The sequence below is a fragment of the Saccopteryx bilineata genome, chromosome X (assembly GCF_036850765.1).
Source record: "Saccopteryx bilineata isolate mSacBil1 chromosome X, mSacBil1_pri_phased_curated, whole genome shotgun sequence".
Lineage (NCBI taxonomy): Eukaryota > Metazoa > Chordata > Mammalia > Chiroptera > Emballonuridae > Saccopteryx > Saccopteryx bilineata.
The window spans coordinates 6,451,674-6,467,646 of NC_089502.1; the positions used below are offsets into that span (position 1 = coordinate 6,451,674).

At 38.2% G+C, this 15,973-nt stretch overlaps 1 protein-coding gene across 1 annotated transcript in view; it reads left to right on the forward strand.

Moving 5' to 3' along the window:
- Positions 1-15,973, forward strand: part of ARHGEF6 (Rac/Cdc42 guanine nucleotide exchange factor 6) — a 237,457-nt gene that overhangs the window by 107,212 nt on the left and 114,272 nt on the right. Inside the window, exon 7 of the mRNA XM_066249475.1 lies at positions 14,911-15,005. Coding sequence (XP_066105572.1) covers positions 14,911-15,005 — 95 coding nt within the window. The remainder of the gene's footprint in view (positions 1-14,910; positions 15,006-15,973) is intronic.

Sequence of the window (15,973 nt, forward strand, 5' to 3'; positions counted from 1 at the left end):
ACATTTCTTTAAAAAATCTCATAGGGATTTTGATGGGAATTGCATTAAATTTGTATAATGCTTTGGGTAATATGGCCATTTTGATTATATTTATTCTTCCTATCCAAGAACAAGGAATATTTTTCCATCTCATTGTATCTTTTTCGATTTCCCTTAACAATGCTTTGTAATTTTCATTATATAGGTCCTTTACGTTCTTTGTTATGTTTATTCCTAGGTATTTTATTTTTTTTGTTGCAATCGTGAAGGGGATTATTTTTTTGAGTTTGTTTTCTTTTTTTTTTTTTTAATAAATTTTTATTAATGGTAATGGGATGACATTAATAAATCAGGGTACATATATTCAAAGAAAACATGTCTAGGTTATTTTGTCATCAAATTATGTTGCAAACCCCTCGCCCAAAGTCAGATTGTCCTCCGTCACCCTCTCTCTAGTTCTCTGTGCCCCTCCCCCTCCCCCTAACTCTCTCCTTCCTTCCCTCCCTCCCATGTCCTCCCTCCCCCCCACCCTTGGTAACCACCACACTCTTGTCCATGTCTCTTAGTCTCATTTTTATGTTCCACCAATGTATGGAATCATGTAGTTCTTGTTTTTTTCTGATTTACTTATTTCACTCCATATAATGTTATCAAGATCCCACCATTTTGCTGTAAATGATCTGATGTCATCATTTCTTATGGCTGAGTAGTATTCCATAGTGTATATGTGCCACATCTTCTTTATCCAGTCTTCTATTGAAGGGCTTTTTGGTTGTTTCCATGTCTTGGCCACTGTGAACAGTGCTGCAATGAACATGGGGCTACATGTGTCTTCACGTATCAATGTTTCTGAGGTTTTGGGGTATATACCCAGTAGAGGGATTGCTGGGTCATAAGGTAGTTCTATTTGCAGTTTTTTGAGGAACCACCATACTTTCCTCCATAATGGTTGTACTACTTTACAGTCCCACCAACAGTGAATGAGGGTTTCTTTTTCTCCACAGCCTCTCCAACATTTCCTATTACCCGTCTTGTTGATAATAGCTAATCTAACAGGGGTGAGGTGGTATCTCATTGTAGTTTTGATTTGCATTTCTCTAATAACTAATGAAGCTGAGCATCTTTTCATATATCTGTTGGCCATTTGTATCTCTTCCTGGGAGAAGTGTCTGTTCATGTCCTCTTCCCATTTTTTTATTGGATTGTTTGTTTGTTGTTGAGTTTTATGAGTTCTTTGTAAATTTTGGATATTAGGCCCTTATCTGAGCTGTCGTTTGAAAATATCATTTCCCCTATAGTTGGCTGTCTGTTTATTTTGTTATCAGTTTCTCTTGCTGAGCAAAAACTTTTAATTCTGATGTAGTCCCATTCATTTATCTTTGCCTTCACTTCTCTTGCCATTGGAGTCAAGTTCATAAAATGTTCTTTAAATCCCAGGTCCATGATTTTAGTACCTATGTCTTCTTCTATGTACTTTATTGTTTCAGGTCTTATATTTAGATCTTTGATCCATTTTGAATTAATTTTAGTACACGGGGACAGGCTGTAGTCGAGTTTCATTCTTTTGCATGTGGCTTTCCAGTTTTCCCAACACCATTTGTTGAAGAGGCTTTCTTTTCTCCATTGTGTGTTGTTGGCCCCTTTATCAAAGATTATTTGACCATATATATGTGGTTTTATTTCTGGGCTTTCTATTCTGTTCCATTGGTCTGAGTGTCTATTTTTCTGCCAATACCATGCTGTTTTGATTATCGTGGCCCTATAATATAGTTTAAAGTCAGGTATTGTAATGCCCCCAGCTTCATTCTTTTTCCTTAGGATTGTTTTGGCTATTTGGGGTTTTTTATAGTTCCATATAAATCTGATGATTTTTTGTTCCATTTCTTTAAAAAATCTCATAGGGATTTTGATGGGAATTGCATTAAATTTGTATAATGCTTTGGGTAATATGGCCATTTTGATTATATTTATTCTTCCTATCCAAGAACAAGGAATATTTTTCCATCTCATTGTATCTTTTTTGATTTTCCTTAACAATGCTTTGTAATTTTCATTATATAGGTCCTTTACGTTCTTTGTTATGTTTATTCCTAGGTATTTTATTTTTTTTGTTGCAATCGTGAAGGGGATTGTTTTTTTGAGTTCGTTTTCTAATATTTCATTGTTGGCATATAGAAAGGCTATGGACTTTTGTATGTTAATTTTGTATCCTGCGACCTTACTGTATTGGTTTATTGTTTCTAATAATCTTTTTGTGGAGTCCTTCGGGTTTTCGATGTATAGGATCATATCATCAGCAAAAAGTGATAGCTTTACTTCTTCTTTTCCGATATGGATGCCTTTTATTTCTTTGTCTTGTCTGATTGCTCTGGCCAGAACTTCTAGCACCACGTTGAATAAGAGTGGAGAGAGTGGACAACCCTGTCTTGTTCATGATTTAAGGTAGAAAGTCCTCAGTTTTATGCCGTTTAATAGGATGTTGGCTGATGGTTTATCATATATGGCCTTTATCATGTTGAGATATTTTCCTTCTATACCCATTTTGTTGAGAGTCTTAAACATAAAATTGTGTTGTGTTTTATCAAAAGCCTTTTCTGCATCTATTGATAAGATCATGTGGTTTTTGTTCTTTGTTTTGTTGATATGGTGTATTACGTTAACCGTTTTGCGTATGTTGAACCATCCTTGAGATTCTGGGATGAATCCCACTTGATCATGATGTATTATTTTTTTAGTATGTTGTTGTATTTGGTTTGCCAGTATTTTGTTTAGTATTTTAGCATCTGTATTCATTAGAGATATTGGTCTGTAGTTTTCTTTCTTTGTGCCATCCTTGCCTGGTTTGGTATGAGGGTTATGTTGGCCTCATAAAATGTGTTTGGAAGTATTGCTTCTTCTTCAATTTTTTGGAAGACTTTGAGTAGAATAGGAACCAAGTCTTCTTTGAATGTTTGATAGAATTCACTAGTATAACCGTCTGGGCCTGGACTTTTATTTTTGGGGAGATTTTTAATAGTTTTTTCTATTTCCTCCCTGCTGATTGGTCTGTTTAGGCTTTCTGCTTCTTCATGACTCAGTCTAGGAAGGTTGTATTGTTCTAGGAATTGATCCATTTCTTCTAGATTGTTGTATTTGGTGGCATATAATTTTTCATAGTATTCTACAATAATTCTTTGTATATCTATGATGTCTGTGGTGATCTCTCCTCTTTCATTTTGGATTTTATTTATTTGAGTCCTGTGTCTTTTTTCCTTGGTGAGTCTTGCCAAGGGTTTGTCAATTTTGTTGATCTTTTCAAAAAACCAGCTCCTTGTTTTGTTGATTTTTTCTATAGTTATTCTGTTCTCTATTTCATTTATTTTTGCTCTGATTTTTATTATCTCTTTTCTTCGGCTGGTTTTGCGTTGTCTTTGTTCTTCTTTTTCTAGTTCCTTAAGGTGTGAAGTTAAGTGGTTTACTTCGGCTCTCTCTTCTTTGTTCATATAGGCCTGAAGTGATATGAACTTTCCTCTTATTACTGCTATTGCTACATCCCAGAGATTCTGATATGTCGTATTTTCATTTTCATTTGTCTGTATATATCTTTTGATCTCTGCGCTTATTTCTTCTTTGACCCATTCATTTTTTAGAAGTATGTTGTTTAGTTTCCACATTTTTGTGGGTTTTTCCCCGTCTTTTTTCAGTTGAATTCTAGTTTCAAGGCTTTATGATTAGAAAATATGCTTGGTACAATTTCAATTTTTCTAAATTTGCTGATATTGTCTTTGTGGCCCAACATATGGTTAATTCTTGAGAATGTTCCATGTACACTAGAGGAAAATGTATACTCTGTCGCTTTGGGATGAAGTGTCCTGTAGATGTCTATCATATCCAGGTGTTCTAGTATTTCGTTTAAGGCCACTATATCTTTATTGATTCTCTGTTTGGATGACCGATCTAGAGCCGTCAGCGGTGTATTGAGGTCTCCAAGTATGATTGTATTTTTGTTAGTTTTTGTTTTAAGGTCAATAAGTAGCTGTCTTATATATTTTGGTGCTCCTTGGTTTGGTGCATATATATTAAGGATTGTTATGTCTTCTTGATTCAACTTCCCCTCAATCATTATGAAATGACCATTTTTCTCTCTGAGTACTTTTTCTGTCTTGTAGTCAGCATTATTAGATATGAGTATTGCTACGCCTGCTTTTTTTTGGGTGTAGTTTGCTTGGAGTATTGTTTTTCAGCCTTTCACTTTGAATTTGTTTTTATCCTTGTTGCTTAGATGTGTTTCTTGTAGGCAGCATATAGTTGGATTTTCTTTTTTAATCCATTCTGCTACTCTGTGTCTTTTTATTGGTAAGTTTAATCCATTTACATTTAGTGTAATTATTGACACTTGTGGGTTCCCTACTGCCATTTTATAAATTGCTTTCTGTTAGTTTTGTATCTAGTTTGATTCTTCTCTTTTGTTTTTCTATCATTTGTTTTTGTTTGTTTGTGTTCCATACTTCTTTCCTCTGTTGCTACCTTTTTTAAGTCAAGTGTTTTTGTGGTGGTTTTTTTAAGGGTGGTTACCATTAAGTAATGAAAAGGGTACCTACCATATTCATTGTAGTACCCTATCTTATAAGTATTTCTGCACTTCATCATCCTTTGCTACTGTTAATCTCCATCCTCTCCCCCCTTTTTTTCCCTGTGTTGTCACAGTTTAAGTTTGGTTTTATTGTGTTCTTGGTTCAGATGTTACTTGTGGTGTTGTTTTCTTTTGTTCTTTGAATCTGGTTGGAAAACCCCCTTTAGTATTTCCTGGAGTGGGGGCTTTCTGTTGATAAATTCTCTCATCTTTTCTGTATTTGTGAATGTTTTTATATCTCCTTCATACTTGAAGGATAGCTTTGATGGGTATAGTATTCTTGGCTGAATGTTCCTCTCTTTCAGGGCTTTAAATATTGGGGTCCACTCTCTTCTAGCTTGTAGAGTTTCTGCTGAGAAATCTGATGATAATCTAATAGGCCTTCCTTTATATGTTGTACTCTTCTTTTCCCTGGCTGCCTTGAGAATTTTTTCTTTGTCATTGGTTTGTGTCATCTTTATTATGATGTGCCTTGGAGTGGGTTTGTTGGGGTTAAGAAAACTTGGTGTTCTGTTTGCTTCTTGAATTTGAGGCTTTAGTTCCTTCCACAGGCTTGGGAAGTTCTCGTCTATTATTTGTTTGAGTATATTCTCCATTCCATTTTCTTTCTCTTCTCCCTCTGATATACCTATTATTCTTATGTTATTCTTTCTGATGGAGTCAGACAATTCCTGTAGGGCTTTCTCGTTTTTTATTATTTTTGAGTCTCTTTCTTCTTCTCTCTGTTGTGCCTCAAGTTGTTTGTCTTCTATTTCACTAATCCTATCTTCAATCTGGGCTGTTCTGTTAGCTAAGCTTGTTACCTCGTTTTTCAGCTCGTGAATTGAGTTTTTCATTTCTGTTTGATTTGTTTTTATAGTTTCAATTTCCTTGGTAATATATTCTTTGTGTTCATTGAGTTGTTTTCTGATCTCCCTATATTGCCTTTCTGTGTTTTCTTGTATATCTCTGAGTATTTTTAAGATTTCTATTTTAAATTCTCTGTTATTTACCTCCAAGGCTTCCAATATGTTAAGTCTTTTCTCCATAGATTTTTCCACATCTATTTGTGTGACCTCTCTTTCTTTTGTATCCATAGTATTCGATTTCCTCTTTCTTATCGGCATCTGAGTGTGGTCTTATTGATAGCACTAATTAGAATTAATAAAGAGTAAAAAGTAAAAAAAAAAGGGTAAAACACCCCACAAAAAAAACCCCCCACAAAAAAAAACAGTAATAATTTATTATTTCCCCTTTTTTTCTCTCTTCTCTTTCCCTCCTCTCCCCTCCTCAGGAAATATCGTGCCTATAATGGAGGGCCTGATTTGGGGTGAAGAGTTCAAGGGGCAAAAAAAGGGAGTAGGGACCTACTAAATGCAAAAAAAAAAAAAAAAGGAAGAAAATCTTAGACAAGCATAAGATGATTTGCTTGTAAGTGATGGTCAACTAAGAGATATAATGAGAGGGATAAGAGGGAACCAGAAAAAAGGACCAAAAAAGAATAATAAAGAAGAAAAAATAAAAATAATAAGTAAAAATCTCTTGTATTAAGTGGAGCGAAGACTAAATACAATGGAGACCTTGGGTTGGGAGGACCCAAAATGCCACAAAAATAAATGAACAAAAAAAAAAAAAATAAAAACAAAAGCAAAAAAGAGAAATAAAGCCAAAAAAAAAGCCTTGAGTCCCAAATTAACTAATTTGTTCATGATTGAGGATTATATGGGAGGAAAGTAAAATGAGAAAAGAAAAAACAAATAGAAAGGAAAAAATAAGAAAAAGAGAAAAAACAAGGAAGAAATAAAATAGGAAGAGGAAAAAACAAAATAAAGCAAGACATAAAAAAAAAAACAAAAGAGGAGAGAGTGAGAGTTAAGTGTTTTGGAGTATAACCTTAAAGGAGGGTGAGGATGAAGAAGAAAAATAAAATGCAACACTCATGAGTAGTGTAGTTCAAGAAAGGGGAAGTATAAGATGGGCAGAGAATAGAAGGACTGAGGTGGAGGAAATAAAGGCAAAAAGATAGAAGAAACAAACAACAAAAACAACAAAAAAAAATTAGTGGATCAAGTTGTAAAGTCTGTGGGTTTTTCTTGATTTTGAGAGGTTAACTTCTTCCTTTTTCTTTTCTCTCCCTCTTCCTGGTCAGTGACTCTGTACCCCAGGCTCTGCCCCTGTGTCACTCTTCAGTAGGGATTTGCAGTTGATGGGATTCTATGGCAATGTCATATAATTGGCTTTAGTCTTGCTGGAAGTAAAGGCTTGTTGGCGTTTGCAAGGTTCAACGATGAGAGAGTTTGCTTTCCTGGATTCTCTCTCCTAGTCCCCCCTTTCTGAATTAGCAGCCTGGTGATCCAGCTATAAGGCTGCAACTGCTTCAGCCTGGGGAGTAAGAGGCTCAAAGAGCTGGGAAATCCCCACTCTATCCCCACTCAGTGCAAGGCTTTGGGAAAGGCTCTGACAGTCAGGGCCTCCAGTGTAATCAGGCGGGGGTGGGAGTCAATTGTTGTCAAGGTGACTGATCAGCACCTATCATTTAGTTGGACCTCTCAACCCAGGCTTTCCACACTTTGTAGCCTGTTTTTGCAGGGAAGAAGAGGCACTAGTCTCTGCTTACGACTAGTGTAGTATAGACCTTATTATCTGCCAAGTCCTTCTTGTTAGCGTTTATCCCTGAATATGGAGGCTCTATCAATCAGAAGTTGCCCCCGCCCCTTTAGCGAGAGGCACTAAAAATATCACGCCTCTTGTCTTGGATCGCTGAACTGAGAGAGATCTTATCAATTAGAACCGAGGGTGCGCAGACTTCATGGGTTAAGCTAATTTCAGTGATTGGGTCGCAGCTGTGTTTTCGAAGGTATTTTAGGCTGCCTGCGCGCGCCCCTCCCCCAACGCTTGATTGTCAGCTTGAATGGCTGGGTGAGGTGCCCCGCTCACGGAGAGAATCTCCCAAGCCTCTCCCGCTCGCCCCGCCGCTGGCGGCTGGACCGCACCAGGCGCAGGATAATGGAGCCCCCTGGGTGTGCGGGCCAGCAGGGCGCCCTGGGCGCGTGGAATGCCCAAGGCACGCGCTTGAATGGGGCGCTCCGGGCACCGGTGGCCGGCGACCCCCACTCGCAGTGTGTGGGCCGCTGGGAACGTCAGCGGTGCTCAACCGGACCGGGCGCGCACGCGGTTGCTCGTGGCGTCTCGCGGCGGCAGCTTGTGGCGGCCGCTTGCGGCGGCGGCTCGCGGTGGCGGCTCGGGTCGGCCGCTCGCGGCGGCTCGCGGTTCCCAAGTATATGGGCTGACTCACCACAGGCGCACTTCCTTGGGGTTTGAAAGAACGTCCCTGTGGTAGATTCCTCCACACCCTTGTCTCTCAGATTCAAGTGATAACAGTCCTTTTGCTATCAGTTTGTGTGGAACTCCGGAATGCTCCGAGGATAAATTTTTCTGTTTCTAGTTGATAAATTTGTTGTGATTTAGGGGAGAGCTGTCGGACGCGCTGCTCACAGCGCCATTTCCGTGACGTCACCTCTGTGGTCATTTTTTCAATGGTAGTTACCTTTAAGTAATGAAAAGGGTTCCTACCCTGTTCATTGTAGCGAACTATTTTGTGAGTACTTTTGTACTCCATCGTTCTTTGGTACTATTAATCTCCATCTCCTCCCCCCCTTTCTTTTTGTTGTTGTCACAGTTTAAATTTAATTTTATTGTGTTCTTCTTGGACCTTTTACTTGTGGCTCTGTTTTTTTTTGTTCTTTGTATCTGATTGGAGAACCTCCTTTAGTAATTCCTGGAGTGGGAGTTTTCTGATGATAAATTCCCTCATCTTTTCAGTATCTGTGAATGTTTTTATTTCTCCTTCATATTTGAAGGATAGCTTTGATGGGTATAGTATTTGTGGCTGAAAGTTCCTCTCTTTCAGGACTTTAAATATTGGGGTCCACTCTCTTCTAGCTTGTAGAGTTTCTGCTGAGAAATCTGATGGTAATCTAATGGGCCTTCCTTTATATGTTGTATTCTTCTTTTCCCTGGCTGTCTTGAGAATTTATCCTTTGCGATTGGTTTGTGCCCATTTCATTATGATATGCCTTGGAGTAGGTTTGTTGGGGTTAAGAAAACTCGGAGCTCTGTTTGCTTCTTGAACTTGAGGCTTTAGTTCTTTCCACAGGCTTGGGAAGTTCTCATCTATTATTTGTTTGAGTATGTTCTCCATTCCATTTTCTCTCTCTTCTCCCTCTGAAATACTTATTATTCTTATGTTATTCTTTTTGATGGAATCAGATAATTCTTGTAGGGCTATCTCATTTTTTTTTAATTTTTGAGTCTCTTTCTTCTTCTTTCTGTTGTGCCTCAAGTTGCTTGTGTTCTATTTCACTAATCTTCTCTTCTATCTGACCTGTTCTATTAGCTAAGCTTGTTACTTCGTTTTTCAGCTTGTGAATTTAGTTTTTCTTCTCTGTTTGATTTGTTTTTATAGTTTCAGTTTCCTTGGAAATATATTCTTTGTTTTCATTGAGTTGTTTTCTGAGCTCCCTAAATTGCCTTTCTGTGTTTTCTTGTATATCTCTGAGTATTTTTAGGATTTCTATCTTGAATTCTCTGTCATTTAGCTCCAAGGTTTTAAATATATTAAATTTTTTCTCCATAGATTTTTTCTCATCTAGCTGTGTTACCTCTCTTTCTTTTGTATCCATGATATTCGATTTTCTCTTCCTTAATGGCATCTGAGGGTGGTTTTGTTGATAGTATTAATGAGATTTAATAAAGAATAAAAAGTTAAAAAAATAAAAAATCGAAGAGTTGTGTTTTTACAAAAAATAATTATGAAATAAAAAAATAAAATAAAATAAAAATTTTTTAAAAAAGGAAATTATTCCCCCCCCTTTTTTCCCTCTCCTCTCCTCTCCCCTCTTTCTTGAGAAAATCTTGTGGTGAACTGTGAATTTTAACAAACAATGCTTGTAATGGAGGGCCTGAATTGGGGAAAAGTAATAAAGGGTCAAAGAAAGAAAGAAAGAAAGAAAGAACGAATGAAAGAAAGAAAAAAGAAGGGGGTATGGACCCACAAAAAGTAAATAATAAAAAAATTTCTGTCAAGAATAAAATTATTTGCTTTTAGGTGTTGGTTGACTAAGAGTTATGATGAGAGGAATAAGAGGAAAACAGAAAAATGGGGGGACAAATTAAAAAATTACTATTGTATTTAGTGGAACAAGAACTAGATAAAATGGAGAGCCAGGGATGGGAGCACTGCTATTGAGTTAAAAAGGTGAAGTAAAAACCCCCCAAAATGCCACAAACATAAGTTTGAGTCCCAGATAAGATAATTTGTTTGTTATTGAGGTTTGAATGAGAGGAGATGTAAAGGAGAAAGGAAGAAACTAATATAGAGCAAGAAAAGAAAGAGAGAGAGAGAGAAAAAAGAGGGAACCACTAAAAGAAGAAAAAAGAGGAGAGAGAGAGAGAGAGAGAAAGAGAGAGTTAAGGGTTTTGGAGTGCAAACTTCATAGAGAGAAAGGAAGATGAAAGAAAAGATAATTGGAGATGTAACACTTATGGGTAGTGTAGTTCAGGGAGAGGAGAGATTAAGACCGGCAGAGAGTTAATCGGCCAAATTGGAGGAGGAAAAAAAAAATCAAGAATAAAGATAAGAGAAACAAACGAACAAATATAATAAAATAGGATAGATTATAAAGTCTGTGGATTATTCTTGATTTTGAGAGGTTATCTTCTTGCTTTTTCTTTTCTCTCCCTCTTCCTGGTTGGTGACTCTGTACCCCGGGTTCTTCCCCTTTGTCACGCTCATGTAGAGGTTTGCTGTTGATAAGTCTCTATGGCGATGTCATGTATTGTGCTTTAGTCTCGTTGGCAGTCGAGGCTCATTAGCATTTATAGGCTCTGCCAGTGAGAGAGTCCGTGTTCTTGGAGCCTATCTCCTAGTCTTTCCTTCCTCAATTAGTAGCCTGATAATCCAGTTATGGGGTTGCTGCTGTCTCTGCCTGGATTGTAAGAGGCTCAAAGAGCTGGCAATTCCCCACTCTATTTCCACTCAGCACAGGGTTCTGGGTAAGGCTCAGTCAGTCAGAGCTGCTAGCATAATCAGGCGGGATTTCCGCCCATTCAAAGTCCTGTGGCTCTGCCACTCTGTCCGGTAACACAGGCGAGCGCCCACTCCCAGGGCGCTTGGAGGAAACTCTCACTCACTATCTGTGCACGCAGACCAGTATATTTGGCCGGCAGTCTCACACTTTGAGTGAAACCCCCAACGGCATGGAAAAGTTCCAGCATTGGAATTGGCTCTCGCTCCGTCCCCGTACGCGTCTTTTGCAACGTGCTGGGGCGGCCCGAGATTCCGCTTTGGCCCACACAAAGGCCTCTGACTCTGCCCTTCTGTATGATAACACGGGTGTGCACTGCTGAGGCACTCGGAGGAATTTCTCGCTATCTGTGCGCACAGACCAGGATATGAGGCCGGCCGCGTTTCCCTCTGAGTGAAACCCCAGCAGCACGGAAAAGTTCCACCGTTGGAATTAGTTCTCGCTTCCTCCCATGTGCGGCTTTCCCAGGGTGCTGGGGCTGCCCAGAGATTCCACTTTTGGCCCACACAAAGGCCTCTGACTCTGCCTGTCTGTGGGGTAACATGGGCACCCACTCCCGGGGCTTTGGAGGAAATCTCTCTCCCACTATCTGCGCGCGCCGACCATGAGATCAGGTAAACTGGCTGCCCCGCTTGTCTTTCTTTGTCTGGGTTTGGCGTGAGTATTAGCTTGTTTTGCCCAGGTTGCCACAGGAACAGTTTTTCCTCGACTTGGATCTCCATGCCACAGCCTGGTTTGGCCATTTGTGCTGCGGCCTGGATCTATACACCCCCTTTGCCCGCCTCAGTTTCTATATTCACAGCTCCCAGAGAAAGCCGCCCTGTTTAGGTTAGTGAGGAAGGTGGAGCATTTCTTACTCCCTATTTCCTTCGGGGTTTGGTTATATATTTAGCCAATTTTTCGTTCGACCATACCTTTGGGTGTATTGCAAAACATCTGGAGGCTCCAAGGATAGGTTTTTCTGTTTCTGGTTGAAGATCTTGTTGAGTTTTGGGGGAGATTTATCGGTATCGCTTCCTATCCCGCCATTACTCTGGCGTTATCCATCTCTCTTTCTTATATAGGCATTTACAGCTATATATTTGTCACCTATGCACTGCTTTAACTGCATCATATATGCTTTTTTATGTTGCTTTCTATTTTTTAAAAATTTTCCACTGATTTGATAGGGAAAAAAAGAAGGAAGTAAAGGAGTAAAAAAAGAGAGAGAGAGACAGAGAGAAAGAAGCATCAACTCATTGTTCCACTTAGTTGTTCCGTTTAGTTGTACACTCATTGGTTGCTTGTCATATGTGTCCTGACAGGAGATCAAATCTGCAACCTTGGCACGCTGGTTAAATGTTCTATCCACTGGACCACCCAGCCAGGGCAATGTTTTTTTTTAAATTCATCTCAGGATAGTTCTTAATTTCCTTTGTTGTGTTTTGACTTTCTATAAAGGGTAATATTTCTATTTCATCACTGGATTGATTTCAGAGATATTTAGTCCTTCCAGGGTCCCGGATTTACATACACATTTAGAGAGTAATTCCTGAGGAATAGCGGAAATGAAAGTAGGTGTTAGTGTCTGGGAGGAAGGGCTATCATTTAAGCCCCACTTTTGAAACCTCCCTGTGGCCTGTGTTCTTCTAAACCAGTGGTTCTCAACTAGGGTAGTATTGCCCTTCAGGTGACCTTTGACATTATTGAGACACATTTTTAGTTGTCATAACTGAAGTAAGGGGTGACATGAAACTGGCATGTAGTGGATGGTGGCCAGGGATGCTGCTAAACATCCTACAGGGCATGCCCTCACAGCAAAAAGTTATCTGGTCTGAAATGGACACACTGTTGCTATTCAGAAACCTTTTTTTTTTTTTTTTAAATAATTTTATTTTTTTAATGGGGTGACATCAATAAATCAGGATACATATATTCAAAGATAACAAGACCAGGGTATCTTGTCATTCAATTATGATGCATACCCATCACCCAAAGTCAGATTGTCCTCTGTCACCTTCTATCTTGTTTTCTTTGTGCCCCTCCCCCTCCCCCTTTCCCTCTCCCATTCCCCCCTCCCCCTCGTAACCACCACACTCTTATCAATGTCTCTTAGTTTCACTTTTATGTCCCACCTACATATGGAATAATGCAGTTCCTGGTTTTTTCTGATTTACTTATTTCGCTTCGTATCATGTTATCTAGATCCCACCATTTTGCTGTAAATGTTCCGATGTCATCATTTCTTATGGCTGTGTAGTATTCCATAGTGTATATGTGCCACATCTTCTTTATCCAGTCATCTATTGACGGGGCTTTTTGGTTGTTTCCATGTCCTGGCCAGTGTGAACAATGCTGCAATAAACATGGAGCTTCATGTGTCTTTACGTATCAATGTTTCTGAGTTTTTGGGGTATATACCCAGTAGAGGGATTGCTGGGTCATAAGGTAGTTCTATTTTCAGTTTTTTGAGGAACCAGAAACCTTTTTTAACCTTTTAAACTGTTAGGACTGTTTCCCACTCATTGAACATTTACCTGTGCAATGTCTTACTACCTTTTCACAGTGATCACCTGAGGTAGCTAAAATGTCACAATTTGAGATGAGGAGACAAAAGCCTTAAAACTGAAGCAACCTGTCAGTCAATAGCAGAGCCTGGATGACAAGTTTTCCCAAAAAACATCCACAGCTGTCTAGGCTCCTCTTGCTTTGTCCATTCCACCTTTCAAAAAGGCAGGTTGTCATGCATTGTCTTGTGAGCATGTGTTTGGCATATTGGTAAGATATGGGATTTCTTCCAGCTTAGAATGCTACACATTGTCCTTGTGACCCCCTCATCGTCTTGTTTAATACCTCCTTCTATAAATAGAGTGGTAACTCCCTGCAAGAAACATGGCACTTGGCATAGACTAGACATTTAATACTTTTTTGTTAAAATAATTAGATGATATGAGAGAAAATGTATCAAAATGTTAGTTTGGTTATCTCTAGGAGCTCAAAATGAAACTTGAAGCTGCCTACAGAGAGACTTGGATATGGGGTATGACCCTAGGACTAATTGAGGAAGAGAATTTGTGGGCCTATACATTGGTGTTTTGCTTATAGGACTTAATTGGTTTGTCAGTAATACTGGTAAACATTATTTTCCTTGTTAAATTTCTCACACTTCAACTTCCTTTTTTTTTGAATTATTTATTCATCCTAGCACCTTTCACCTTTATTAAAAGACCTATTTTAACCTAGTTTAAAATTTCAGGGTCCTCCGATTTTGTTCCTTAAAAGTCTTATCAAAAAAATAACTTAAAAAAATCTTTTCTGCCTGACAAGTGGTGGTACAGCAAATAGAGTGTTGACCTGGAATGTTGAGGTCTCAGGCTCAAAACCCCAAGATCATCAACTTAAGTGCAGGCTCATTCGGCTTCAGTGCAGGTTCACTGGCTTGAGCACAGGGTCACAGGATTGAGCGTGGGATCATCAATATGATCCCAAGGTCATTGGCTTGAGCCCAAGGTCGCTGGCTTGAGCAAGGTGTCACTGGCTCAGCTACAGCTCCCTGGTCCAGACACATATGAGAAGTAAACAATGAAGAAGTAAAATGCCGCAACTATGAGTTCATGCTTCTCATCTTTCTCCCTTCCTATCTCTCTCTCTTTGTCTCTCTCTCTATCTCAAAAACAAAAAAGACTTCGGTTCCTATAGCATCTCATTAACGTTATAAAAAATTGATGTTGAACAAAACATTATTCAACAACCTGCTCTATGTTTTAAGGTAGCTGGTCTCAATTTAAAAACAAATATTTTATTGATTTTAGAGATAGAAGAAGGGAGAGAGAAAGAGACAGGAACATTGATCTATTCCTGTGGTGGTCCTGACTGGGGACCAAACCAGGAACCTCCGCACTGCTGGACGATGCTCCAACCATCTGGCTAGAGCTCAATTTTTCTATCCATAAAATGGGAATAATGATCCTTTCTTGAGGATAAAATGATTTAAAGCACACAAAAACATTCTGAATAGTACTGTGTAAATAGCAAGGCCCCTCTAGTTATGGCTAACTCTGAAAAATTGTGTTCTTCTGAATCATACAGCATAACTAGTTGTGATGTAATTACAAAAGTAGTTTGTTAGAATAAAAAAATGTACATTCAGACTTTGTGCTTCTTATACTGCTGGCATGAGTAAATGGGACTTTTTCTAGTAATTTGATTAAAAGAGCCGAAGTTGTATTTTACTTTGGATTGTTCTGACAATTACAATACTTTGTGTCTCTACAGGTGTTACAGAACATTCTGGACACTGAAAAAGATTATGCTAAAGAACTTCAATCTCTTCTTATTACTTACTTAAGACCTCTGCAGTCCAACAACAAGTAAGAATTCTATTTGCAACCCCTCACTAAATAAAGCAAGATACTATGAGCATATGGAATCATTACTTTCTTGTCACTGAGTACTTGATTTAGCCCTTTAGAAGAATTTCCACAGATCACAGGTTCTAAGAAACTATAGTTGGCTATGGAAATGTTCACCTGAAACCTATGTACTCTTATTGATCAATGTCACCCTTTTAAAATTAATTTCTAAATAAAATTTAAAAATTAAAAGAACATGGTCAAAGGCAACAGAAATTATGCAAGATGTTTCTTATGAGCAGATCTGCATTTTTGCCTGTCAGAATTTTGATCTTGCATGTTTTAAAAGTGATGCAATCTGGTTTTACCTAACAATCAAAGGCCTTGCCAGTATTTCTATGCAGAAAGCACAAAAATGTAAAATTCTTATGTTCACTGTGATCTTCGCTTGCCAGGGCAGAAACGCTTTCCCTATGCCCGGAGAACAGAAAAAAAATTTGACATTTTGTGAATGCTCATAAAAGCAATTCAAGCCAGTAATTTACTCAGGCAAAAGTGAATGAAAAATAGATGTTAAAATGTTTTATTTTTTAAATATCATATTCAAACCTTATTCTGATCTTAGAAATCTGAAATGATTGTCAGAGGCCTGAATTGCAAACAATTTTCACAAATGAGAAATATAAGACATTCATTTTTTGTGCTTTTCATTTTATGGCATATTTAAGAAATACTGGCTAAATGCACTTGTTTGTATTTTTATGTTAATTAAATAATCTTTACTAGAGATTATGATCTGTAAGTCAAATAGAAAATTTAGCAGTTGGTCCATATAACAGAAGACAAAGGCTTCCTCTTTTACCTTAGTAAAAGTTTATTTTTGCTAAACAATTACCCAAACTATTGACTTCAGGTTTAAATAAGTTTAATATATTTTACTGTTTTTTCCTTTTTTCCAAATCATGTTTTACTAGGAATAATGTCTT